This window comes from Monocercomonoides exilis, assembly GCF_001643675.1.
Source record: "Monocercomonoides exilis strain PA203 chromosome Unknown scaffold59-495361, whole genome shotgun sequence".
Lineage (NCBI taxonomy): Eukaryota > Preaxostyla > Oxymonadida > Polymastigidae > Monocercomonoides > Monocercomonoides exilis.
Window position 1 is genome coordinate 217983 of NW_027150604.1, and position 27696 is coordinate 245678.

Consider the following 27696-nt stretch of genomic DNA (forward strand, 5'->3'; position numbering starts at 1 on the left):
AAATATCATTCCTTTTGGCACTTCATTTGTATTTATAAAAGTAATACATAATGTTTCATTGAAAATGAAAAGATCTTAATAACTTTCTTAACAAATTACAAAGAGAGCTAATCGTCTAATCTAATTGAAATAACACGAAAAAGAGGAAAAAAAATTGTATAAACCGTTAAATAATCAACAAAGCATCATCATGCTCTTAACAAAAACAAATAGATAAATATTGGTAATATAAATAAATTACATGTAAAGTGTTCAAAACACATTAATTTTAAATGTTCAATTCGTTGAATAAATTTCATTTGGCAAATTTCACAAAATATAAGCATTTCAACCTTACCAAAAGATGCACCAACCAAGAAACATTGGTGCAAGGTTGAGCGGAGACTGAGCTTCTTCCATCAGTTGCTGCACTTGCGTTTCCACAAAAAGAGAACGAGGAGACTTTTGAGTGATTCCCTTGAGTTTGTTCGAGATTCGACCAATTTCCTGCACTGCTCTTTTATTCAATGCATCTGAAGCCTGGAAGTCGGATGCATGTGGGATGTCGTTGGGAGGCAGCGGTCGTGGGAAGTTGCGTGCTGGCTCTTCTGTGTCATCGTCTGTCGCTTCTGCTGCCTCATCCGTCAATTGTCCTTCTTTTTGCCCACCAGTGCTGTCTGCAACAGTGCTGTTTCTTGTTGATGGTGGAACAATTGAAGACGATTTTTGAGGAATGCTCGTATCTTGTTGCACTTCGTTTTGTTGATTTAAAGCTCTTTTCTCATCTTTTGCAACTTGGCTATCATTTATTGTAGATAGTTTGTCTTTGTCAATTTGCTGTTGTGGTTGGGCTTGTGATTGGGTAGCTTTTGATTCTTCTTCTTGTTTCTCCTTTTGCTCCTCATTTTGCTGCTCTCTTTGGTTCGTTTTCTGCTGTATCGTCACAGCATCTTGATCAGCAGCACGCCATGATGTAAGAGGGTCATATAGAAATGCTTCAAGTAGCATCATCAGCGAGGCTGAGTTCTTTCTCAGAAGAGAGAGTGAAGTTACACACGCCGATCGAAATGTCCCGTTGGGAGAGTGCAATTCCATTGCATTCACAAGCATTCGAGTCAAACGGAAAGGAACACGCTCCGGAGTTTGCCTTCGATTGATTGCCACATCGAAGCAATCACCATAGTCAATGTGAACAATGCTTCCGGTTGAGCGGTTGATAAGAATGTTACTCGGATGCCTGTCTCCCAGTCCAATCACATAGCCAACTGCAGACATGGACGCAAGAGATCGGGTGAAATAAGTTCGCCGACGCAGCCAATCGGCAGCAGATGATGACTTATTGAAAAGAGTGTGATACAAATCAGCGCCGGTGGTGGAATCGATCACATGCTCAAAGAAATCCACATTCTGCATAAGAGTCAATGCATCGTACTCTTCCTGCCTCGAAAATGTCAACCTCTTTTCCAGATCAGGCGAAATATGCATTGCATCTCGATACTCTCGCACCAGTGACACCATCGAGTCACAGTTAGGAACCCAGCCAAGAAGTCCAGCATTTGGAGACAAAGGAACTGCCACATATCTTGCAGCTCTGAGCGACGAAAAGCCATCCACTTCCCGTGGTGAGTATTCGCGGCAGTTCGCTCTGTCAACAACAATGCAATTGAACAATCCCAAGAGCTGCATCATTCGTTCATCCAGACGGATATCTTCATGCCCTTTCAGAAGAAACGGATAAACGCATCCATCGCTTCCTTTCATTTCAACTCGCCTTGGATGTTGCTTCGAGTGCAACACTTCAACTGATGCTGAGAACGAATCAATCATCACAGGATCCTTTCCAACACGATATGTACCTGGTATGCACAATGACAAATTCGATGCTACAGCCAAAGCAGGTGCATATGAATCCAAACGAATCTCTTTCAATTGTTCTTGTTCTGACCTGCATCTCTTGAATATGCTATCCAACACTGAAAGAGCAGGGGCCACATCAATTTTGTTCTGCAGCGCCTCAAATTTTTCCAAAGAATCACGAGCAATCTCTAAGTCTGCATCAAACCGATGGTGGAATGCAATGTCTGCTTCTGCATATCTCCTGCGCTCAGAAGACGCATACTGTCTGAACAACCTGATAAGCATGCGATTGGTGTCTTTATCCTGAAGAAAGATTCGCTTGGCCTCTGCAATAGTTTCTGCCCATCCTTCAAAAAGTGTAACTGCAACTCGAATAAGCTCCGATGATACAAGAATTCCATCAGACAAAATGCTAATCGGGATTTGCGCTAACAAAGAGATGATTTCTGATCTTTGTTTAGGAAGTGCCGCAAGATGCGTCACCAAAAGAGGAAATACAACCACCTGTGGATGAGTCCGTGCAAACAGAGCCATGAAGCTATGAACATGAGCATTTGGCGTTAATCCTGGTGAATAAAGTCGTGCAACAAGCTGAGGCGTGCAGAATAGCCATAGTTCTGAGGGAATATGTGGAAGTGTCTCTACAAAAATGTTGTTTGCTTCTGTCAGATCACCAAAACGCATCCACAGACTCAAAAACGTCAGTGCATTTTCCAACATGGATGCGAATGGAACCCGCGACTTTTGTGAAGACTGTTTCACAGAAGCATTCGAAGAGAGCGAATACGTTGACTGAGGAATGTTTTCTGTGCCTCCCACCTTCAAATCGTATATCGATGGTTTGATGAAAGCGGATGTAAATGAAGGGAGAGATCCAGCAATGTCAATAAGCAGTGCAGCAGCTCTTCCACGGAGAGCAGCCAACGAAAATGCAACAACAGGAGACACATCGAACGATGTAACAGAGTTGACAAAAGTAGATCCTTCACCGTCTTCTGAAGTTGAGTGCAGTTTATGTTTCTGGAATTGCTGCTCTGATGAAGATGGCAATGTGGATGTTGATAATTCGTTAGCAGATGGCGGGCAGGCAGATGCTGATGTGGCATTTGTAAGAAGCGCAAGAAGTGAATGCTGATCTCCGTTTTTGTACTCTTCCAGACAAGCCGAACAGAAGCTTGCCCATCGCTGCCATCCTTTGCTCCAAAATGGTGCGATTGAAATCACTTCTTCCAGCTGGCGAAGTGCCACAAATGATGGATGGGAGAGAATGATGCGCGAAAGTGTGGAAAGCTGAGGGGATTGATGTTGCTGTTGAGGAGAAGCTGCCACAGGCGATGAAGCCTGAAAAACAGAAGGCAACGAAGAACTGCTTGCTGCTTTAGTCGAAGCAAGTCCTGAAGAAGACTCTGCACAATTGAATGGTGGAATAGTTGAGAAGAGAGAAAGTTGCAGAGGTATTGTTGTTGTTGAAGGAACAGAAGTTGACTGGTTGAGTGGCGGAGTGAACTGAAACAGAGGAGAAAGCGGAGGTGTGAGAGAAGACGAGATATGATTGTTTTTCTGCATTGATACAAACCTCAAAGGAGAAGGAGCAATGCGAGCTTGTAAAGAGCTTGAGTCAGCAGGTGCCATGCCAGAATCATTAGCAAGTGCGATAAATGGAACAAGAGGAGAAGACAGAGGCGCCAGATCAGAAGGCAGTGATTGGACTGGAGAAAGAGAGAGAATTGGGCTTTTTGTACTGGTTGGGATAGAGGAGATAAGCTCCGAAAGCTTCGGAGATACAGATGGCGCAGTTGTACGGTAGATATTCGCCCATCGAAAGAAGCGGTGAATGCCTTTTAGTCGAAGCGCTGAGTCTTTTGCTCGGCAATCTTGGACTGCTTTGAGAAGAATGGAGAGAACATTGATTTGTTGTGAGTCATCAAGTGGCACATTCCGTCGAATAGCTTTACGTTGGAAGCTGTTGCTGAACGAAGACATCATTGAACTCTGTGCTGACGAAGATGAAGATGATGCAAGAGCAAAAGCAGATGATTGTTGCATAGCTTGATTCCACATCTCTTTGATTAACAAATGTGAGGCCACTCCCTTTGATCCGGTCAAAGGTAAGCTTTCTGGCATTTCTGTGTCTGAAATACCAATAAGTCTACGGAGAAATGACTGCGGATAGATTGAGCTGGACTGCTTCCACTCTTGTGATCCGTAGAAGAATGTTCCGGCTGGCTCGAATGCTCTGATGCGCTGTGTTGGTGAGTATGCAAGTGAGTGGATCAACGACAACGTCTGCGACACATCTGCTGATGGATGTGTGAACTCTGCCCGATCTGCCCATCCACGTTGTATTTCACCCCTACGCTCTTCTGATATCTCTGGCAGCCTCATCATTGCTGCATCACTCATCTCAATCAGAAACTGCAGCTGAAGAACAAGGTCAGCTGGCGTGGCTGGCTGCTGCTTCTTTTTCAGATAAGTCACTTTGTTTTCATCTGTTTGCGAGGGAAATAGCTGATTTGCAACAATTTCAGCAACTGCACACGATTGTGCTTGAAATCCTTGTAAATCGCCTGTGAGAATGTTCTGTATTGCCAAATAGAAAGATTTGAGGAATTTCCATTGATTGGCCACAAGTGAAGGTTCCTTTGCCACAACAAACAGTGCTGTTTGTATCAGTTCAACAAGTGTGCCTATTGCAGGTGCATCCTGAAGGATAGCAGCAGCTGAAAGGCCAAGCTCTCCAATATGATACAAACACCTAGCCACAAAGCTTGGATGAATCTTCTTCTGCAAAATATGAATGATCGACAGAGAATGGGCTGAATTAGCAGCTGACTGTGTGTTTGCCTGTGCTGTTGAGACAGTCAGCGATTCTTCGCTAAGCAAAAGTGCTTTAAATAGTGCTGTCACTTCCTCAATAACCTCTGAGAACTGGGCATGGATCATGTACTGGTTGACGATTGCGTATCTGTAGAGCAGTCCACGCATTGGCGAGAATGTGCGTGCAGACGGCTGAGTCGGAGAAAACGCTGCAATTGCCTCATCCCAATCACTCAGATGGAGCATCCAGTTCTGAGGCGTAGAAAGACCAAAGGTGGGGCGAATGGCGTTCAATAGAAGGTTCGTTGTGGAGTTCTCGTTCAGCAAATGCGAAAGAGAAAGAAGTGATTCACTTGCCATTGCAGTCTCAGTGAGTGGAAGCATCCCTCCCTTTCTGCTCATGTGGCTGGACTGATTTCTCTGCTTGTGTGCATTCTGTGCTCTGCGGAGCTTTGTCGTGATTGACGATATCCACTCTTTGCTATGACGAAGGCGGCTTGTTGTGTCAAACGTGAGCGAAGGAGGAGAAGCAGAGAATGTTGAAGTGCGAGATTTGAGTGGGATGACTTGGGCAGGTGGTTGAGCAGCCCCAGCTGTTGAGCTTTGCTGACGGCGCTGTGCTGTTTGTTGGGCATCAGATTCCGCTTTGTCTGTATAAATATGTTGCCCCATTTGCATATATTCATTTCCTGACAGCTGAGCACCTTGACCAACTTTTGCATCTAATGCAGGATCTCTCACAGAACGAGAACCATCACTCAAATTATTTGATTGCGCGTTTGTTTTATTCAGTGTCTCTTTTGAAGCAATTTGCTGGCGTTTTGCCGGATGATCGTTATTTGTTTGTTGATGATGCTGCTGTTGAGGCTGAGCTTGAGCCATTTCAGGTGGTGCTCTGATTGCAAACAGCTGCTCAAATACAGTCATCAGCGGAATTGGCTGGTAGATCAGTCCGCCTGAATCAGAAAGCGAATGAAAGCGAGTTGTGATGAACTGCTTGTGCTGATCAAGAACCTCATTGAGCTGCTCGTATAACTGTCGCACAGTTGGAATCGGTGGCTTTTGTCTTTTCTTGAAGGCACGCTGCTTTTTCATCACTTTTCTTGCACGATGAGTGATTTCTTTTTTTCGAGCCTCCTTTTTGCGTATCTGTTGCTCTTGGCTCTGATCTGGCTCGTTTCTGCTGTTGGTAACTTCTTCCTGTGCTGCAATGAACAAATAGTGTCTCCATCGTGTTGATCCCTTTGTCCCCAATCCCAATCCAAATCTGCTCATCAAATCAGCAGAAGCAGTGTTTCGAGAGGCAGAAGACGAAAGAATGGCAAATGGAGATACATTCATTGCAGAAATGTAGAAGTTCGAAGACGCTGAAATTGGTGTGTGGCTGCTGAGGCGCTGATGATGCTGAATTATTCTTTGGATGTGTTCCTGATGGAGATAAGAGTCAATTCCACTCCACACGTGAGTCACCTTGTGCTTCAGTTTTCTCGGCACAATAAGAGTATTTGATGCTTGCAAACGAGACGAAAGTGATGAGTTTATTGGAGGAGTGTTGTTGTGCCCTGGTGTTGTCGCGCGAATAGACCCGTCAAAAAGATGAGGAAAAGCGCGACGGAAGAGTCTGACGCATTCCGCCCGGCGGAGCATTCGAATGGTGACAGTGTTGAAAAAGGCGCAGTGCTGGAAAAAGATGGCTTCGATGTGCCGAAGAGCAAATGGATAGTCACCAGCTGCGAGTGACAGAGAAGCCAAAGTTAAATGAGAGGAAGGGACAAGAGGATCAAGTGGACACTCTTTGTTCACAAACTGGAAGAAGTGCAAGAAATGCTCTTTGATGAACAGAGGAGCTATGGGCGATTGGAGCAATGAAGGGAGCTTTGAAATAAATACAGAACAAAATTGAGACGATGTTTGCCAGGTGTGGAGACAACAGGAGGAGAAGAGCGAATAGGAAAGAGGAGGATATCTCGATGCCAGTTGCACCAATGCTCGATGTGATGGCTTGTTAGTATGGATAAGCAGCGAGAGGCAGAAGAAATTGAACCAGGAAATCCAGCGCTCTTTCTGGACAGAAGCGTATGTTTGCGTAGTGATTCCAAAGGCAGGCGAACGTAAGTCAATCTCCTTGTCACTTCCCTCACTTTGTGATGGGGTTGGAATCAGAGTCTGCATAGCAGCAGAAGAGTGCACAACAGACGGAGTGATGCCTTTCACAAGAGGAATCGGCATTGGAAGTTCGCTAATGATTGATCCATTAAGAGGCTGATCTGACTGGAAGTTGGCCATGACAAGCATCGACTGCGCCTGCTGGTTGAATATCTGCTGCTGCACATTGCTGGAAATAGACAGAGTGTCGTCAGATGTGCCAATTGATGGGAACGAGCGCAGTGGAGGCTGTGGTGCTTCGACAGACGGAGGGAAGAGATGAGCAAGTGCCTCACGTGGCGACATCACAAAGCCAGCCAAATGGAACGGATCGACAAAGAGAGGCATGGGCGTGTCAATTGGCATCCGAAGGAGGATTTCTGTGAGTGGTGGAGCAGGGAAAGAGTAGTCATCGAGTGCTGGTGGAAGAGAGAAAGATGTCTGCGGAGAGCTGAGGAAGCGTGGACGGCTGATCCCGTCAATCGAAGGAGAAGACAGAAACATCGAAGCAGAATCGTAATGGCCAGGTGGAAGGAGCAGCTGATTGGAAGGCATCACACCAGCAGTGGAAGAGAGGGCAGATGAAATAGCCGAGTATTGCGAGACAGCAATGCGACCAAACTGAGACGGAGATGTGCATGCTGTCTCTTCTCCACAGGCAAATTCCTGCTTTGCACGCAGCAGATGGTTCATCAGTGCACAGATGCTGTTGTCGAAGTCGGGCGAGAGAAGCTGCCCACTCAGCGACGGAATGGGGAATGTGAATGACGGGTTGGTGATTATTTCCTCTGTCGACGGATGGTTTGGTGACTGGCTTTGAATACCAGCCACAGTCTGCTTCATCACATCCAGCATCTTCGAGCGGATGAAGGCGCAGATTGAAGATGAGTAAGGCGGAGACAGCCAAAGCGGATATTGTGGTTGCTGATAACGGCGTGTGTGCATCCGACCTGAAAGAGCAGAAGTTACACGCTCCAACTGGTGCTGAATGACTGGCGAGCTGAGGAAGGATGGGTCGCTCTGGCAGACAGGGAAGGAGACTGCTGCATTGACAGCAGGCGGAGGCAGAGGAGGTGTTGATGAGGAGAGTTGAGACAGTAGATAGAGAGGAGCAGTTGCCTGAGCATGGATAGGCGAGTGAGAAGCGTGCGGAGATGGAGAAATGGAAGAGAAGGCCTGTGATTTAGCAGTTGAAAGACGCGTGTCAGAAGAGGTGGAATAAACAGAACGATGATCAGAAAGGTTTGGTGAAGATGAGTGCATTCTGTTTGGATTAGTCTCAGAAATGTTGGCGCTGCTTTGGAGAGTTGGCTTTTGGGCAGTGTGATTGGAAGGGAAGAAAGATGTGAACTGGATGCGATGGAACGAGGGATGGCCATGAAGAGCAGCATAATAACATTGTGTGAAGGCAGAAATGACAGTCGGCAGGTACTTTGTGAATGTGTTGCCGAGATGGGCAGCGATCTGTGTGAGTGTGATGAAGGCGTATTCTCTCAAAAACGGGGGAGGATTGCGAATTCTGATGGCAGAGCACAAAATAAGCACAAAAATGTGTGCGTGCTTTGTGAGGTTGAATGAAGAACGCATGACATGCAGCCACTGGACAAGAAGCAGCGGAAGCGACGGGAGAGGAGAGAAAGGGTTGATGCCAGTGACACACATCAGCGCGAATGCTGCTCTGTAATTGAAGGTCAGCTCGTCCAATGCAGACGACGCAGCAGGCGCTGCCAGAAGAGAGTCAGATGCTGTGCCAGGCGAAGGAGCAAACTCAGAGATGGAGAAAGTGGATGAAGGAGCAGAGGAGAAAGACTGGGGAGACACAGAATTGTCACCATGGGAGTGCTTTTGCTTCGGATGGAGAGAAGCCACCAGAATGGAGAAAGAAGAAGAAAGAGACTCAACAGCATCGATCATCAGCATCTCGGCATTTGCTGGCTGGATGACAGAAAACAGAGGAGAAATAGAAAAACGGGGAGGCACTTGCAGGTCTGCTTTGGAAGGGGCTGTCTGTTCCATACCATCCCATCTGCGATCAGGATAGAAAGTGGTGTCGTTCTCGAACTCATCGATGAATCCGAACAATATTTCTGATGTCCGCCACAACAGTTCACTGTCGTATTCCTTTGATTGGTGGGACATGATGGCTGGATAAGACGAATATGTCATCACCGACTGAGCAGACGGGGTGGGTGAGGGAGATCGAGATGGAGAAGAGCTGCTTGAATGAGAAGAGTAATGCGACAGACGGGTGCCTCCAACATCCTGCAGAGGCAGAACAGGCTGGATAAAGTGGAAGAAAGAAGTGGATGGATAAAACAGCTGCTGGACAGACGATGGAAGAGCTGCAAAAAACGGCGTGTTCGTCTTCTGGCGCTGGGAGTACATGGGAGACGAAGCAGAGTCTGAAAACCTGTCCACAGAAGACGTGGTCATCAGCATCGAACTGGACGGTGTGCGCTTCAGAGAAGACTGTGCTGCGCTTTCCTTCGAACGCGATGTGCTCATTCTGCTCAGCTCGTTTGACTGCGACGAAGAGCGATGGACAGACGAAGAGGCAGCCTGCTCTTTGCGGGAAGAGGCCTTTTTGGATGAGGATTTTGTGGCTGGGTGGGGGAATGAAGAGACAGAATACGACTCAGTCAGTCTGGGCGACTGCTGCACAGGAGAAGCAGTGGATGTTGGGGGAACGGACGAGGCAAAGCGAGCACGTGGTTTGGACGAGGCTTCTTCAATATTGTGGTTCATCAGCCGATAGAAGATGAGGAAGATGGTGTCAGCAAATGGCTGCATTTGCTTGCCCAGGGCAGCAAAGATGCGCAAAACGAGGATGACAGACAGCACTTCCAAAAGAGGGCGAAGCGGAGAAGAAGGAAAAGGAGACGGTATCTGCGAATCAGCAGCAGATGGCATTCCATTTGAAGACAGCTGCTCAGACGAAGAATTCAGAGACGAAGCAGTGCCTGTCTGATTGATGCGAGAAAGGGGCTGCCGATCAGCTTGGAAAGCAGAAGCCGAATAAGACAGTTGGGCTGCATTTGATGAAGCTGACTGTCCTTTCAGCTGGTTGGCAGACACAGGTGACGATGTCATTGCAGATTTTGAGGAGTTGCTTGGTCGCTGTCCCACCCATCCTGTTGTGGCAGCAGCGAGGTCACCTGGTTTGTAATAGCTGTGCTGTGGCAGATGGCTGGTAGATGACGAACTGTTGGATGAGGAAGGAGAGGATGCAAGGCGCGGGTCAGAAGGAGCAGGAGAAGAATTCAGAATGTTCTGCTGGATGTTTGCCAGAGGATAGACATCTGAAGTCGATCTGTGTGTCAGTGCAGACTGGCAGGCATTGCAGAGAGAGACAGAGTTGTGTTGGAAGGAAGGTGACTCATTGGATGTCTTGTTTGTGCTCAGAAGTATTCCACACTTTGTGCAAAACACGCTCGGCGGGCATTGTTGCAGCAAAGGGTCGAAGAAGCGGATGAGGCGGTGGACGAGGGCAGGCACGAAGGGATACAGAATCTCGGGTGACAGAAATGCTGTCTTGTCGATGAAGGAAAGAGAGACGATTGGGCTGAGGTCGCTCCAGGCAGCGAGAATGATTGAGACGACGTCAGACAGCCACGGGCGGAGGTGCTTCCGGAAGATGGTGATGGACTCGCCAAGAATGAGGATCAGCTGCTCAGCCAGTCGGACATCTGCTGCAGGGACAGAAAAGGGAAGATGAAGCCCTTCGTCTGATAGAGTCTCCGGAGAGGAGGGAAGAAGAAGCGTTTGGAGCTTCTTCACGAAAGACGGCACGATCAGCGGAATAAACAGCTTTGCATCTCCAAATGGAAGCCTGCAGAAGAGGATGTCTGTGATGACCTTCAGAACATGGCCGAGGAAGGAGGCTGTGCTGAGGAAGTGGAGGGCAGAAGAGGAAGACGAGTAAGCAGCAGATGTCAAGGCAGAAAGAGAAGGAGGCTCGTGGAGCAGATTCAGCAGTGCTTTGAACAGGCACCAGTCGCAGTAGTGTGGAGATGAAGGCAGGATGACCTCAGAAGGTGTGTTGGATGTCTTTTTCTGTGGAATGCCTTTGACACTCTCCTCGTTCTGTGCAAGCACTTCATCCACTGCAGAGGCCATCCCAATCGGAATGTCGTATGCTGCTGCTCCTCCAACTGCTATCCCAAACCCACCGTCCCGTTCGCCTGCTTTCTCGCCTATTCCTCCGTTGCCTCTTTCGTCGCCATCTCCATCGCGCTCTTTCTCTCTCTCTTTGTCTTTGTCTCCCTTTCTGTCGTTCTTGTCCTTCTTCGTAGGCTCAATGTAGAATTCTTCAATCCCAATCTCCATCTTCGTCTTCGTGTCAGGCAGAACAGCCAGTAACTCTCTTGTGATGACTGCTGGCAGCGTCTCCAACTCCTTCGTGATGCTTTGTGCTGTCTGCAGAAGATGCTGATTCAACTTCGTGGCAAATGACATGCGTGCTGGGAAGAGTGTGTTGCTATCTGCAATCTGAGCCAGCTGCTTGTCAAGCGATGGATCAGAGGCAGAGGAAGATACAAAGGAGCGTGTGGACATGCGGTGCACGATGGCTGTTTCGAGAAGAGAGAATGAGAAATCGTTCCAGCCATCTGCCTCCTTCAGGATGGTTGACGGGCGCTGTGGTGGATGGTGCGTGGTCATCTGGAAGAGAGGGTTGTTAATTGTTGGCTTGATGTTGAGTGGCATCGACAGCGACTCCGCCAGCGCTGTGGACTGCCCTTTCAGCCGGCGATGGACAGCACGCGAGGCAATCGTGCGATAATTGGCGACTTTCCCGTCTGGTGTGTATGTGATGTTGGCTGAGGTGTCTTCGGCAAAGCGATGGCCGATGCGGTTCATGCCGCGCGAAAGGAAAGAATCGTCTAAGGGATTGTATTTGTTGTCTTCTGAGGCAAATGTTGACGCTGATGATTCTGAGTCAGATGAGATGTCACTCGAAACGAGAGAAAAGCATTCTGAGTCGATGTCAGATGAAGACAGTGATGTTGAATAGTCTTCGTTCTGAAAGTTTGCCCCATTCATGTTTTTTGAGTGAATGAACTCTGAAGCTGACGATTCAGCTGCTGCAAGAGATGATGCTAAGTCGTGAAAGCGCTCAGCAGAGCTGACTGAACTTGTAGATGCTTCGCTTTCAGAGCCGTCAGAGGAAAGAGGAGGCTGCAGCCAGCCATCAACAGTTGAGAATGTCTCATCAATGGCATCTTCGTTGTCATCTTTGGAGGGCTCATTCGAGGGAGACACTGCTTTCTCCACAAACGAGGCATGGGGCATGTGTCCAGTGTGTTGTGTGGATGAGTTGATTGCTTGAATGCCCATCGGACTCAAATCCAGCGCCTTTGTGAAAAACAACATCGGATTGGCATGACGCTTTCTGCGTGTCAGCATCGTAAACACCTTTTTCCTTGCTTTTGCTCTCAGAATGGCTTCAGTCTTTTCCATTCTCAGCTCATCCGGAAAGTTCATTTCGATGAATGATGCATCTGAGAGAGGGTTGAGTGGGATGACCTCCATCTGTGACTGCCTCAGCCCATGTGGCGTGGAATGTGTGAGTGGTGTGAGACACGACGCAGATGGGTTGAAGATGCTCCTCAAATCTGTCTTCGCAGGCTTCATCTTGAATCTGTCTCTGTGGACAATCGGGCGGATGAAGCTCTGCTCTTTCGCATAGACACGCTTCGCACGAGGCTTCTGCGGTGGCTGAGGGAGTGCTGGCTGCTGCTGAGAGGTCATCAGACTCAAAGAAGATGAAGTCTGGCCATCTTTTGGGATGTCTTCTTGAATCGTCTTCAGCTCAATCATCGTTCCTTTGGCATCTACAAATGAATGTTCAGTTGCTGTAACGACTGCTGTTGATGTTGTTGCAGTGGCATTTGAAGGAAATCCGACCTCTTTCTCATAAAATGTGGAGGACGAAGAGAGAATTGTTGGCATATTTTGAGCCGGAATGTTGTACTGCTGCTGAGGTTCTGTTATTTCTGAGACTGGTGTTTGTAATGTGACTGAAGAAGAAGAGGAGGAGGAGGAAGATGAATTTGATACGATATTTGTTGTTTGTTGTGCCTTCAAAGCAGCAGGCAGTGTTTTGAATGCGATTGTTGAAGGAACCCCCGAATGGTGTCTGAATGCAAAAGGGATGCTGTCGAGCGGATAGGCATCAGCATTAGCAAGTGCCTGTGGATCATTCTGAAAGTCGTGTTGTGCCAAAAATGCCTCTTGCTGGCGGAGCAGGCGGCGATACATGTGGCGATGGCGCCTGCGACGGCGGTGGTGCTTTTGGAGAGCGTGGTTCTTTCTCTTCAGTCTGTATCGTTCACTTTGGGGCAGCTGGTATCTGATCATCGCCTCAGTGAAACTCTTCGCGACGTGTCTGTCCTTCTTCAGCTGTGCTGCCTTCTCTTCTCCTCTTTTCGCTTCTCCTTTTCTGCTCATCTGCTGCTTCGATCTGAGCGACTCTTCGATTTCTCTTCTGATCAAAATCTCGCTGTCTGCAAAGCGTGCCTGGCTGAGTGCTCCAAAGGCTCCGAGAAAGCGGAGCGAGTGCAGCTGGACTTCTCTGGGAAACAGAGAGGAGGAGACGAGGAGACGGGCAGCGACATAAGAGAGGGGCACTTGGCGGACGAGAGGGAGGCCAGACAGAGAAGCAGTGGAGAGAACGACAGAGACAGCAGCGAGGATGTGCTGGAGGGTGCTTGTGCGCTCGATGTTGAAGAAGACGCGGAAGAGGTTGTTCAGAAAGGGCACAGCAGAGACAGAGAGAGAGAGAGGCAGAGTGGTCTGTGCATAAGATGCGTATGAATGGTGGATGGCGTCGACGATGATGTCCATGCTGATGCCGACATGAAGAGGAGGCACAACCAAATCGCTGAGTGGGGACAAGACAGAGGAAGGCAGCACACTCATCGCATAGTGGCGGTGCAGGGCAGTCACAAAGCTTGTGATCATCAGAGTGAACTGATGCTTCGGAATTGGGTTTTTGATCAGGCCGAGCGGATAGCTGCACGACGCGTGTCTGCTTTGGTCGTAAAAAAGCTCAGAGAGGATGAGCGTGAGCATCATCGCTGCTTGTCTGAAGGACAGCACACCTGCCGTGACCAGCTCTTCTGTGTGTATCACTCCCTTCGCAATGGCCATGTGCGAGAAGAGCGAGTGGTGCACAAATGTCGATGCGCCTATTGCCCCCATCCGCTGCTTGACAGGCAGCAGGTTCTCGCTGCTGTCTGAAGAGAAGCCGGCTGGGCGGAGGGCGCTGTGTGGGTAGAACGAGTTGAGCAGCTTGGCAGAGAAGCCGAAGATGTCGCTGATGCCAGCAGATGTCAGCAGATGCGGCGAGGCAAAGATCGAAAGGTAGTTCGGCTTTGGCGGGTGGACTGATGTGAAGGGCTCGGCGATGAAGGAGCGGACGAGATAGTTTGCAGAGTCCACCACGAAGGAATGCTCACGAGATCCATCGTTGAGCGAAAAGGGGGCAAATTGAGGGATCTGAACGGAGAGAGGCTGGGTGAGGGAAGAGGAGGAGGTCTTGAGAAGAGCCTGCTGCTGAGAGAGAGAAGAAGACGAGGAAGAAGAAGTGGAGCCAGCAGCAGAGGAAGAAGTGGAAAGCGTCAGCTGAGGAAGAAATGAAGCGTTTGGGTGTTGTGAAGGAGAAGATGGGGAGAGAGAAGGAGAGACATAAGTAGATTTGTATGAAGGTGTTCTGCTTTTTGGTGAAGGTGGATAAGGTGAATTGCCAGACGGTGAGGTGTTTGAGGATGAGGTGACGATGACTGAGGAATGAGGTGCGGATGAAATGTGCGTCGAAGTGAAAGGGATGTTGAGGGGTGACATGGGCTTGATGACTTCTGAGGTGGGTGTGTGCGGGAAGAAGGGAAGGAGCTTGAACGAGTCGTCGTCGCGAAGAGCATACTTCGACTGGGACACGCTTATTGTCGGCATTTTGGTGAGGGAGAGGATGGATGGCTGGGAAGAAGGGTGAAATGCCTGGGAGAGGGCAAGGGAGACATAATGAGAGGAGAGGGCGCTGTTGTAGCAGGCAGAAGATGGAGGCAGGCTGATGCGCTGCTCCTTCAGAGATGTCTTGTTGGCTCCGCTGGTGTCTTCGAGGAAAGGGAGAGGGGTGAAGCAGTTCATCAGATCCATCCCTTGCGGCTGCTCAGCAGAAGACACGCGAAAGGGCACAGTTTCCAATGGAGTGTGTGCCTGGACATACGACAGCGACTCAACAGAGCCAGAAGAAGGGACAGAAAGTGGGTCCAGCGCCTCTGCAGCTGCTGAGTGCATTCTGAGGGCGCTGACCATCTGCTTCGTGAGAGACTGCAGCGGAGACACGACCAGCTGAGAGGAAGGGTATTGGAGCATCACACGCAGAAGAAGGCCAGCCCCAGCCAGCCGAAGCTCAAAATGCACCGAGTTGAGGCAGAGCGAGATGGCGCTGATGATTCCGTGCTGGTTGAGCAGCCGGTCAAAAGCGCGGGGGATGGAGCGGAGGATGAAGACACTCAGAGGAAGAGGCGCTTCTTGTTGGATGATTCCCACCACCTCCTCCAGCAGCCGTGCAATGGCAGCATCGGTGAAAGGGGTCTGTTTGTGATGTGGCTCAGTCTGTGAGATGAAGACGCTGTGGTGATAGGTGAGGAGCAAGAGATGGTAGTAGAAGGCAGAGCAGGCGAGAATGCGGTTGAGGAGGGTGTCTGAGCGGATGATGGGCAGCAGAAAGGGAAAGAGGAAGATTGTGTCAGCGCCTCTGAAGTCGAAGCGAGACAAGAAGAGAAGCACGTCAGCCAGTGGAACATCATTCAGAAAGGGTGTGAGGGACATTCGTGTGGCAGCAGAAGAGGATGAAGTGGAGAGAAGATGAGGCGATGCCACAGGCGAAGCGCTGGTTCTGATGGAAGGCGGAGAAGAATGCAGTTGGGAAGCAGAATAAGACAGGTTTGGTGAAGTGGGTGTGGTGATGGCAGAGAGGATGGTTGGCTGGTAGGCAGACAAAGAGGCATCTGCAATGGGCGCACCAGCTGCATTGGCAGAAGAAGGAGGGAGTGTGCCAGAGGCAGCAGGCGAGTCGGCAGTCAGATGGGAGACGGCGGGGCAGCCGATGAAGGGCACGTTGTAGATGACAGAGTGCTGAGGGATGTAGCGCTGGAGAGAGAAGAGGATGTGCTCAATGACAACAGGGCGGAAGGCGGGGAGGCGGGAGACAATGGCAGACAGCACGAATTCCAAGGCAGGCGAGTAGCGAAGAGTGAGGAGCTCCTCCACGAAGAACAAGGAGCAGATGGTCGGATCGTCCCCGAAGACAAGAATGAAGTGCGCAATGAAGATCAGCTCGGTCTCTCTGTATGGTGGTGTGGCCTTCTGTTTGAACGAGAAATGAGGAAGAAACTGAGGCGGACTTTGTGACGTGGCCAGCGCGATGGGTGTCTCAAAAGTGGAAGGGCTGTCTTCGATGCGCAGGAAGGAGAATTGAAGAAGTGGCTTAATCTCGTTTGCAATGGATGTCAGGATGTTCTTCGGCAGATTGGCGACAGAAAGCACCAGGCGCGACAGAGACTCGTATCCGTATGCTTTCTCCTCGTCTGTCCGGAGCGTCTCGCAGAATGTGGCAGCGAGTGTGAACGCCGGCAGAAAGAGGGTGCAGCTGTGGAGCGGGTCAAACGTGACAATCGACAGCAGCACATTGATGGCTGCAGCCAGAATGAGCGGCGACTTGGGAAAAGTGACAACAGCAGCACGAGCAATGGCAGCGATCTTCTCAAACACAAACACATCGACCATCGCTTCAGACAGATGCGACCCGAACGACAGAATTGTCGAGAACACTGTTGACATCCCGCTGAATCGCGGCTGTCCTTTCTCTCCTTTCCGCATCATCCCTCCATCTCCTCCTGCTCCTCCACAGCGCTCGTCATCCAGCTCTGCCTCGGCTGTTGGGCGTGCCGAGGGAGAGCCCACTGCCATCAGCCCAGAGCGGTTGTGTGGCGGAATCCCTGAGCCGCCGGGGGTGTTGCGAGGGTTGATAGGCATCTCATACTTGCAGAGGAGGAGGAACGAGAACAGCGTGTTCAAAGGGAGCTCTGCATAGAAGAGCGCCATACATCTCAGCGCATCGATCGTCTCGCCTTCGGTGCGGAAGCAGCGCGAGTCGAGGTCTGTTTTGGCACCGCCGCTGCTGAGGGAGGCAAATGATGTCTGTGTGTTAATTCCGAGGGCAGAGTGGGTGCCTTCATCGCCCAGCTGCGAGCGGCTGTAGAAGATGTCGAGCAGTGCGCTGTCAGGTGGCACGACGAGAGAAAGGCTGTGGTGGAAGAGGGCAGACAGCGATGCCACCATTCGGGTGTATGAGGCGTGGCTGTGTGGCAGAGCAGCTGAGGGAGAAGAGGGCGTGTAGACAAGACGAGTCAGCCGCAGGGCACCTCTGACGATGGCGAAGGCATCTTCGTGCAGCTGTTTGATGCTGCTGATGACAGGATGGCCAGACACACCTGCACATGCACTCAGAAGATCAACACAGTGTGGGGCTAGGAGAGCGGGAGTTGTACGGAGGATGGCTGCCAGCAGTGTTACAGAGAATGCTAAGTGGTGCACAGCTGTTGAAAGATCGGAATCTGAATGAGAGTTAAAAAAAGAAAGAAAATAGAAATGGAAAGAGAAATATTTTGTGAATTAAACAAATTATTAAATGATGTTGTTGAACAAACAAATTACAAGAAAAAACAAATCAAAACAATAAAATCTTACAAATTCATTATTCCATTGAATTCAATCCAAATGATAAATTTTTCTTTGATTGAAAATTGATTAAATATTTTTCGAATACCTGCTTGTTTTGTTCCTGTTCCGAAATTACTGCTTCCGCCTTTGTGAGACTCCGAAGCATACATAAGCGAAGATTCTGTGAAAAAATCTCCACGATTCATTTCCCTTAAGAGTAAATGTGGAGAAGTTGCTGAGGTTTGTTTGAACAATTCATAATGAGTGGATGTCTGTGGTCCAAGATTCGATATTGCCATTGATATTTGATCGTGAATGTATTGAGCAATTGAAGCAAGTGCTCTCGTTGTTTTATTTGCATTAAACTTCATCTCAATTTGGCGATCTTCTTGAATTGTTGATCTGTTGCTCATTTTTTTCGTGAAATGTTCTTGAGTCTCCTTAATCTTTATGAACAATGATATCAGATGAAGAAAGGTTCTAATCCAAAGATATCTCATTTGTGATGTTGTAGGAGGAACAAAATGTGATAATATTTGCAAATATTTTGGAAATTGAGGCAGATATAAAATACTAAAAAGTTGATTTGAATCTGAAAGAGATAGATCCAAAAAACAATCAAATAATGCAAGTCCTGCAATTGATTGAACAGAATCTGACGAAGATATAAGCTGTTTAATAATTGCCATGTTGTACTGCAAAATAGATATTGTATTTATTGAAATGTGTGTTTTTATTTCAATAATTATTTCCAATAAAATATAAATTTCAAGAAAAGCAAAACCTCGAGTAGTAATTGAGCATCTTTGTACGTGTACTTTAAAATTTCTTTCTGTAGTGCCTCGAATAATTGACGAGATGCTGCAGAGAGATTATGACTGGCATCTGCAAAGAATACGAATAAAATGAAAAGAGTTTAATATAATTTCATTATAATAAGCAATTTAAATGCAATTAGTTTGATGGTTTTAACATTAGAGCAAAATACCGTTGAGAAAAGCTTGGATTGAATAAACAGACATCCAAGTAAATAGTTATATTTCCATTGATCAACGAAAAAAAAACTTGAAATTATTCAATTCTCATTCCATAAAAGGTCAATTGTTTAATGTTACCAAATTCCTTTGTTAATCACAAAAAAATGGAATTTGGATAATTCATTTGCGAATCGTTATGAAAAAACAGTTGCAGCATTCAGCTTTCACAATAAAAAAACTCTCCTTTAAAAAAATTAAAACATACAACTTTGAAAGAAATATTACTCTAACAAATTAATTCTCCCTGAATTTTTGGTGAATAATTTTTTTTCAGACTTTTCAAATTTACCTTTTTATCAATTTCACAAAATACAAATATTAGCAGATTAAATGTTTTCATAAAACTGCCCTCGTTTGAGATGAAAAGAAAAAATAAAATAATTAAAATAAAAGTTCAGACATAAAGTCAAGCGCATCATTCGTTTAAAAAATGTGGATCAACTACAAAACAGTTAAAAACTCAGAAACACTATCTTACAATCCTAGTGCATCTTTAACAACCTGGATTCCAACCTCAGAGAAGCAAGCTATTTTCGATCTGCATTTCACATCCACTTTTGACTCAGCAGGAACCAATTTGCAATGAAGCAGGACAGTCGCATCTGAAGTGGGATCAGGTCCAAGTGCAATGGAGTGTCCAACCATGTTGGCAGCCAAGATGCACTCGTTTCCTCTCACATCGACTGAATGGAAGCCCATCGAAGCAAATGTCATCGATGCCTGGGAAGGTGTAACTGCCTGAGCGCTGCTGCCCATCTTCCTTGCAAGTGCTGCAAATGGCACGTGAAGTGCCTTTTCTGCTTTTCTTTGCCCCCATCCAGCGCCAAACTGTCTTGTCTGAATAGGCAATGGATAGATGCAGACACGCATTGGGCATTGAATAACAAAGGAGACAGGAGAAGCACGTGATGAAGTAAAAGCAGAAGCAACAGACACTGCTGTGAAGGTGAACGGAATGGCAAGTGAATTTGGTGAGATTGGAGGCGATGAGACATTTGCGAGTGCAGCTGCTGGAGGAACAGATGCATTGACAGTTACATTGACGACAAATGCAACACATGATGAAACACTGCAAGTTGTGCTGCTTCCATTCTGCAAGTTGAATGTTGATTGATCAGCAAGAGAGATGCTGTTGATTTTCAGGATCTGAGGTGTGCCTCCCATCAACAATGAAGAAGTTGAGAGTGAAGGTGATGAGACAGTCACGGTCATGTCACTTGCTCCGTTGCTTCCTGTATTTGTGACGAACAGTGCAATCAGCATTCCTTCATTTGACTGTGCGAATGATGCACTCACATCGCATGGCTGCATGGACGAGGCGTTGATGACCTTTCTTGGCTGAGTTGGTGCAAATGGCTGAGAGGTCGATGAGCTTGAAGATGGATGAGTGCGGATGTAGTTGCAGAATGAGTTGAACAAATCATTCTCTGTCTTTTGGATTCCTCCTCCCATTCCCATAGAAACAGGTGCAGCTGAACTGGAAGATGATGACGATGAACCAAATATGCCGAAATCAAATGCAGATGAAGAGGATGATGATGATGATGATGGAGCAGCTGATGTTGATGGTGATGACATCTGAGCACCAAACATTGCAAATATGTCGTTTTGAGCTGTGCTTGCAGCTGGTGCAGACGGACGTTGTTGAACAGGAGAAGCAGCAGGCGATGCAGCAGGTGAGGCAGAAGCAGAGCCAAATATGCTGAAATCAATCAATGGCCCGTCAGCTGATTGTGTCTTTGGTGCTGCTTGTTGTGTTCTGGTGAACACAGGAGAGCTCTTTGGAGGTGAAGCAACAGGAACTGATGAATCGTCTCCTTCAACATCCATCCCTGCAAACATGTCGTCTTCTTCATCTTCATCGCTGGACTCTGGTGGAGGAGCAGCTTTAGCAGCAGCCACTGCAGCGGCGGCTGCGGCAGCTTGTTTCGCACGAGCAAGACGGCTCTTGACACCAACATTTGTTGGCTGTGCAGGTGCTCCAAAGTCGAAGTCTGATCCTGAACCTCCGAAAAGAAGAGAGGCCTCCTTCATCTGTTTCTGAATGCGCTTTGGTTTTGCTGGTGCAGGTGCTGCTTCTTGTTGCGATGGCATTGATTGTTCAGGAGAAGAGCTTGCAGAGACATCGTCTGCATCTGGTGAAGGTGCTGATGATGCTGCTGCTTCTGTTCTCTTTCTTCCCCATCTTCGAGGGCCATCGCCAAGATCCAGTCTCTCAATCTCCATCGGATCAATAGTCTCTGGTGTGTCTGCTTCAACAGAAGATGGCTCAGGTGAGCTCGATGCCAGAGGCTGTTGTTGATCCTGTCCCAATTTCAATGCTTCCTCGGGTGTCATATACGCATCCACTTTCAAGGAACTTCCCTTGTTGCGTGAGCCATATGCAACTGGAAGGGGTTGTGCAGCAGAATTCATAGCTGCGTTTTGCTTTAAGAAATCTCCTGCGGCAAAGTTGAATATGCCATCTGGAAGCATAGCAGTTGGAATAGAAGCATCTTGTCTTCCTCCTTTTCCTGCAGGAGTGTCCAATGCCAGCACAAGACACTCGTATCCTCTCTCACTCTTGTCCAAATAGCTCTTCATTGAAGGATCACCAATTTTCGCTTGGGCAATGATGTCATTGAGGAATGAGAGGTTCTCATCAACAGCAACATCCTCGGTTGCTCCACCGGGTGGGAATGCAATCACAAGAGGAGCATTATTTGGATCAGATTGATCGTTCAGGTTGTACAGGGAAATCAGATTGCAGCATAATTCCTGGACAACAACATCGCGTGAACGAGTGTATTTCTTGATGATTTTGCGGACATGAGGAGTCACAACATCATCTCCTGTCTGTCCCAACGAAGCCTTTCTGGCAGCAACCTTGGAAAGTGCAATGAATGCAGCTTGTCTTGCAAGTGTGGGCATATCTGGGTGGCGTTCAATGAGATGGCAAAGGATCTCATCATCACAGGTACCAGATGCACATGATGGTAACTTCGCATACAATTGGTGCAGAGATGGGAAGCCAGCATTCTGCTCAATGATTCCTTCACTGTTCACATCATCATCCTCTTCCTCTTCTTCATCAAAGATGTCAAAGAAGTTTTTGATAGTCGAAGAAACATCGTCTTCTTCTTGTTCTCCGCGTTCTTCTGCTTCCTTGCGAGCATTTTCTCTATCTGCTTTCACTTTCGATGATGGATATTCATCCTCATAAGGAACGTCTCCTCCAAACTCTCCAATCACCCAAACAATCACTCGGAGCAACAGATATGGAATAACCTGCCTTTTTGCCAATCTTCTGAAAATGGTAACAGCATAACGACGCATTTCTCTGTCGCCTCCTGTGCCAAATGCTTCTGTCACCCAAGATCTCAAAGGCAGACCAGCCAGAGACGATGGATCATTGTATGTCTCTTCCACTGCGCTGTCTCCAGTATCTTCTCCAACCTCATCACCTGTGCCTTCGCCAATCAGCGAGAGAACGTTGTCTGCTGTGCTGACTGGAACTTCATCTCCACCAACAACAAGAAGACGAGTGATTGTCTTCACAAACCACACATTTGATGGTGACAGACGCTCAGCAAGTGATGCCACATTGTGCATCATGTTCAGTCGATGTGGATCGCTCACGTGTGTTCTTCTCAAAGTGATCAAAAGAGGCTTCTGCTTTTTCTTTTCTTCTTCGCCTTCTTCCTCTTCCTCTTCGTTTGTTGTTCCAGCTTTCTGTGTTCTTGGTGCCTTTTGCGTTGAACCTTCTTCGAGTGCATTCAGCAGACGCTCCACAACTGCCTCAACATTTGCAGCGTTCGACAGCTTAACCAACAAATCCAATGTAATTCTTCGGATTGCTTCATCTTTGTCGTCCAGACTCTTCAGCAGAAGCATTGCATATCGCGAAATGGCGCGTGGATCGACTTTGCACAGATGCAAAAGCGATGAGATACCAATATAGCGACGAATGCTCTCAGGTGCACTGAGAAGGGGTGATACAGCCTCAGATGCCAGTTGCAAAAGAGTGGGAGATGGATACAAATTCGAAAGTGTTCTGATTGCTTCATACACAATTGCTAAATACCACAGCATAAAAAATCACAATGTTTTCAAAAAAAAAAAAAAAATAAAAATAAAAAATAACATGTTAATTTTGTTAATCGCTTATTTAAAGAACAATCAAGTTCGAACCTATTCCAATATCGCTGTCAACTGCTTGATTCTTCAGAACCAGAGCAATTATTGGATACAGTTGTTCGCTTGTTTTTTGATCATTTTTACCCAATACAGCAAAGAATTTCAGCAATTTCAACTGAATCCAAGGTGCAGGAATTCCGCGATAAAGATATGCCTTTCCGAGACGATTTTCCAAAACCTGAGTGTAAATTTTCTTGAATGTCTCAACTGAATTGCGGAACAATCCGACATTACGGCGAGTAATATCTGTGCACAGCGGAAGTGTTGCTGCCATCACTGATGGGTCAACATCGCATATCAGTGTTTTTGTAATTTCAATAACATTAGGAAGATCATCTGGACTTTTCAAGAAAATTCGATGAACAAAAATTGCACATTTTCTACGAACGAGTGGCCTAAATATTCAAAAATGAATTGAATAATATCAACGAATGAAGAAAAAAGAATTGAAATTAAGCGAGATTAACAACTTTATAATCATACATTTGGAATACCAACAAATCTGGAATGAAAGGTTTCAAGACAGAAATTGCATCCTGTGTAATAACTCTGCAAACTGATGTAAGTGCAGAAACAATTGCTAAAAAGTGTGTCTTTTCCAGAAGATCCTTTCGATAACTGTTAAGAACCATGATCATTAATTCATGATCTTCGTGCAACAAAAGTGAAACAGCGTTATAACCTAAATGGAAAAAATCGTAATATGATTCTAGAATTATATCTGAGATATAACAAACCAGCATATTTATTGTACAAATTGTTTTGCTGTGTCATTTTAATAGCTGCAATATGAAATGCTGACACATCATAACCAAGCATTTCACAATAGATCATGCGCAATAAAAATTCTCGCATATTCTTGTGATTCAAATCCAACTTGGGGAAATCAACTTTCATCTGTTCGGCCTCCCTTTTGATGATTTGGTGTTCGGCCAAACGAGATGTTGATTCTCCAAGTGTTCGTACAAAATCGAAAAATGCCGATGATGGCTTATAAGCTACATAAATTCAAATGTTTTTAGTTGTAAATAGGGCTAAATGCTTTTGCCAATAACTCAAACCTTGCTTTGATCCACTAAACATTGATCGAAACACTTCTATAATGGAAAGCCCCATTTTATGATAGTTATTCAACATTGAAACATTAATAAACACTATAGATAGTACATGGTTCGAATTGCAATAGTTGGGTGTACTGGTATGAATTTAAACAATTTTGTGCTTTGTAATTTGGATTTCATGTTTGAATAATTTTTGGAACGAAACAATATTTTTATCAACTCGATTTCTTGTTCTTCTAAAACTAATTAGGTGTTGGAAAATCATCTTTGATTCTCCAGTTAATGGGAAATACATGGGAGCCAACACATTTTCAAACTGTTCTTTCGGAAGGTTTGAGATTTACTAAATTTTTTCACTTTTATCTTTTTTGCATCTGTATTGTTTATATTCTATAATTTGACAAAAAATCCTTTTAAATGTGTACCAAACTGCTTCATACGTTTTGTAAAGCATATATTTTGAATTATGTGTTCGGAGGAGAAACAATAAGACTTGAGATAGAGGATACAAAAGGATTTGATACAACAGATAGGAGGGAACCACTTGTTGATGAGCATAGTCAATCAGCTGAGCTTCGTATGTTTTCGTTCTTTTTAGTAATTCAATTTTTTAATGTTGTCTGATATTTTTACAGTTGATGTTGTTAGACAGGCATACATTGTTGTTTATGACATGTGCGATAGAAGAACATTTGAAGAAGTTTGCCTCTGAACTAATTGTTATTTTCGTTAATCTTTTGGGGGGATTTTATTTTATGAATAGTGTCGAGACATTATGCCACGTATTCAACAAAATTTTATGGATTTCCATATTCCAGTCATAGGGATGGTTGTGGCAAACAAATCAGGTTTAATTTTTATTGAGCGTGATGAAGTTGCTTGTTCATTCATCTGTTTTAAAAATCAAATTAGATGTTGCTGATAGAAGAGTTGTATCAGACGATGAGGGTCAAAGACTTGCAGCTCAATATGGATATAAATACACAACAACTTCAGCTCGTCTCAACAGAGGAATAAAAGAGGTTTGTTTTTGTTTTTATTATTATTAGAAATTATCAATTATGTTTTATTTCTTTTTATTGTTTATCATTTATTTTATCTCTTTGAAAATAACTCATCATTTTGTATTCAAATTCAAACAAACAAATAACGAATATCTGAAATGAAAAAGCTTTTTGATCATGTCATTCAATTAATATGTTCAACATTCCGTCCATACACCATAAAAGAGCTAGAAAAGGTTTGTTAGCTTTCTGTTTTATACATTTCGAGGGATTGTTATCAAATTAATCGAATTCTTTTCAGTTTGGCTCAAATCAAATTCCAGCAGTTCAAAGAGCAGGATGGATCGAAAAGAAAGGCTTTTTCGGATTTTACAGAAAGAGATATGCGATGCTATGTGGCCGTGTGCTATTTCTCTACAAATCTCAATCGGTTTGTTTCAACTCCAACTTCTCTCATAATCTGAAAAATTAAATCTTATTGTTTCATGTTCATAACAAATAAATGAATTTTTTAATTTTTTGTCTCATTTCGATCAAATCTTCAATTCATCTTCAGGAATCATCGCCATCGTCAGTCCATCCGCTGCGTGGTGCACAGATAACACGGGAAACCACCTCAAATGCCCCATGTCTGCGCATCGAGATCAAGTCACGCAAAAATGCCTCTGCTGCTCCTGTTGCAGCCTCCTCTTCGTCCAGCTCCGACGGCGGGGTGACTGTTGTCTCGTCGTCCAATGCAGCGCTGGCAACCCTCCCGACATATTCTGTCGTCCTCCGCTTCGCCTCCTTCCGCGACATGGTCGAGTGGGAGCGGGAGCTGCTGGCCACGTCATATCGCTCTATCACCTTCGACTTCTTCATCCACCTTGTCCCCTCAAACTTCGGGTTCCCCACTCCTCTTTCTCCGCCAAAGGGCTTCTGTCTGAAGTGGAAGGAGAGGCACAGCACATACCCGACACTCTCTTCTGCTTCGTCTTCGACTCAGCCCTCGCCATCCGTTGCCCCTTCGGACGCTGACGAGACACTTCGCATCTGGTGAGCTAACGTTGATGTGCAGTTGGCCTTGGCTAATTTGTTGCTGTATTATTTTTTGTTTTTTTTTTTTGTTTTTTGTTTCATTACCTTATGCTTTCGTTGAATAGTTTCTACAGCCATATGTCGTTTGGTTAATTCCATTTGGAAGACAGCAAAGTTGTATTTTCAACTATTTCATTGGAGAGACCTTTGTTTTGGTGATGCTCTTCTGCAATTAATGTATAGCTCTTGCATGTCGCTAACTCCTTTCTTCACCTTTATGTTTTTGGCCACTTATTTCTCCTTGAGACTCTTTTTTGTTCCAATTTTTCATTTCCAACTTTTTTGAATCATGTCAGACTTATTTTTTTATGTAATCTGACGTTATATGCTTTGTACTGAAGTATTTTTCTTTAACAACGGATAAGAGAAACATTTTTTTTTTCTTGAATTTCATTTTATTCAACAGTCGATAAGAATTATAATGAGAAAAAAAATTTTATGCTTACAGCTTGTAATCTTATTTATGAAAAACTGAGAACATGTCTGAATTCAGACAGTTAAAATTAAATTCACAGAATAAAAAACAGCCAAAAATAAAATCAAACAGATAAAAAATAATCCCTCAATAAGAATATTATAAGTTCAGTTTTTCAAATATCAAACAGCTTAGTCTTTCTTAATTGGTGGATTTTGTGCCTTGAATTGATTCATGAATTCTCTCAGCATCTTAAGTCCATCAACAGTCATCGCATTGTACATGGAAACGCGGACACCTCCAAGATCACGATATCCCTTCAGGTTCACCAAACCCAATTTTGTTGCCTCTGCAACAAACTTGAGCTCATGCGGTGTCATCTTATCTTTATCTGGTTCGCCTCCTGCGATGCAATGAAGAGGAACATTCATTCTTGATTGGAATCGTGGATCCTTGACCAAAACTTCATAGTATCCATCGCTTTGAGCAACTGTTTCATAAAGAATCTTAGCTTTTTCTTCATTTTGTGCCTGAACCGCTTCCAATCCACCATGTTTCAAAATATAATCGAAGTACAAACCGCAGATATACACAGCGTATGTTGGGGGAGTGTTCAGCATTGAGTCCTTAGCCGCTTGCTTCTTGAAATTGATTGCTGATGGGCAGAATGGAAGAGAACGATCAAGGAGATCTTTTCTCACAATAACAATTGTTGCACCTGCAGGTCCAGCATTCTTCTGTGCTCCTGCATAAATAACGCCAAACTTGCTAACATCAATTGGGCGAGACAAGAAGTCAGAGCTCATATCGCACACAACAGTTGTTCCTTCTGGGAACTCTGGAAGAGTGTTAAATGTGAGCCCGCGAATAGTCTCGTTTGTTGTGTAATGAACATAGGCTGCGTTTGGTGAGAGTTTCCAAGTTGACTGATCTGGGATAGTGACATATCCCTCTGCTGTCTTTGCATCGCAAGCAATGTTCACGGTGCAGAATTCGCTGAACATTTTAGCTTCATCTGCTGCTTTCTTTGACCAATCTCCAGTAATTACGTAATCAATGACTGGCTTCTCTGTTTGGCCTGGAACTTTGATCAAGTTCATCAGAACACCAGAGAACATCATGGTGGCACCTCCTTGCAAAAAGAGGATATCATAATTGTCTGGAATTTTCAATAATTCTTTCAAGGACTTTTGGGCGCGAGTGAAAATGTCAATATAGACTTTTGAGCGATGGCTCATTTCCATGACAGATTGGCCAGAGCCCTTGTAGTTCATCATTTCATCGCGTGCTGTTTCCAACACCTCATCAGGGAGAGTTGCAGGACCAGCAGAGAAGTTATATGAACGTCCGTATGGTTTTTCAACTTTTGTCAAACTCATTTCTTTTTGTTCTCAACGATCAAT

General features: G+C 45.6%; 4 protein-coding genes across 4 annotated transcripts; 1 reads left to right on the forward strand and 3 right to left on the reverse strand.

Moving 5' to 3' along the window:
- Window positions 1–12: 12 nt before the first annotated feature.
- On the reverse strand, window positions 13–17936 carry MONOS_875 (Mammalian Target of Rapamycin C (MTOR C); the record flags this gene model as incomplete). Its single annotated transcript, XM_067879185.1, has 2 exons — window positions 13–17417; window positions 17630–17936. The coding sequence occupies 2 exons, from the start codon at window positions 17934–17936 to the stop codon at window positions 334–336; spliced, it is 17391 nt and encodes a 5796-aa protein (XP_067719758.1). The 3' UTR covers window positions 13–333.
- A 665-nt stretch (window positions 17937–18601) lies between these two features.
- Window positions 18602–23837, reverse strand: MONOS_874 (Adaptor protein complex 4 (AP-4), epsilon subunit). The gene is made up of 5 exons (XM_067879175.1): window positions 23798–23837; window positions 23474–23734; window positions 23220–23418; window positions 22731–23131; window positions 18602–22615 (listed from the first exon to the last, which is right to left on the reverse strand). The coding sequence occupies exons 1-5, from the start codon at window positions 23817–23819 to the stop codon at window positions 19035–19037; spliced, it is 4464 nt and encodes a 1487-aa protein (XP_067719759.1). The 5' UTR covers window positions 23820–23837; the 3' UTR covers window positions 18602–19034.
- A 25-nt stretch (window positions 23838–23862) lies between these two features.
- On the forward strand, window positions 23863–26250 carry MONOS_873 (RasL, unspecified Ras-like protein). Its single transcript, XM_067879164.1, has 9 exons — window positions 23863–23934; window positions 24048–24128; window positions 24249–24374; window positions 24433–24497; window positions 24561–24645; window positions 24710–24819; window positions 24969–25037; window positions 25103–25231; window positions 25358–26250. The coding sequence occupies exons 1-9, from the start codon at window positions 23904–23906 to the stop codon at window positions 25838–25840; spliced, it is 1179 nt and encodes a 392-aa protein (XP_067719760.1). The 5' UTR covers window positions 23863–23903; the 3' UTR covers window positions 25841–26250.
- MONOS_871 (Phosphoserine transaminase) lies at window positions 26251–27696 on the reverse strand. Its single transcript, XM_067879144.1, has one exon. It carries the CDS (start codon window positions 27670–27672, stop codon window positions 26485–26487), a length of 1188 nt encoding a protein of 395 aa, XP_067719761.1. The 5' UTR covers window positions 27673–27696; the 3' UTR covers window positions 26251–26484.

Excerpts from the sequence above, each read along its gene's own strand:
- MONOS_874 (XM_067879175.1), bottom strand. The coding sequence starts at position 23,819 with ATGTTTAGTGGATCAAAGCAAG. Across the intron at positions 23,735-23,797 it reads GTTTAGTGGATCAAAGCAAG|CTTATAAGCCATCATCGGCA; the intron begins GTTTGAGTTATT and ends GAATTTATGTAG. Across the intron at positions 23,419-23,473 it reads TTTGTACAATAAATATGCTG|GTTATAACGCTGTTTCACTT; the intron begins GTTTGTTATATC and ends TTTTCCATTTAG.
- MONOS_873 (XM_067879164.1), top strand. The coding sequence starts at position 23,904 with ATGGTTCGAATTGCAATAGTTGGGTGTACTG. Across the intron at positions 24,375-24,432 it reads TAGTCAATCAGCTGAGCTTC|TTGATGTTGTTAGACAGGCA; the intron begins GTATGTTTTCGT and ends ATATTTTTACAG. Across the intron at positions 24,498-24,560 it reads ATAGAAGAACATTTGAAGAA|TGTCGAGACATTATGCCACG; the intron begins GTTTGCCTCTGA and ends TTTTATGAATAG.
- MONOS_871 (XM_067879144.1), bottom strand. The coding sequence starts at position 27,672 with ATGAGTTTGACAAAAGTTGAAAAACCATACGGACGTTCATATAACTTC.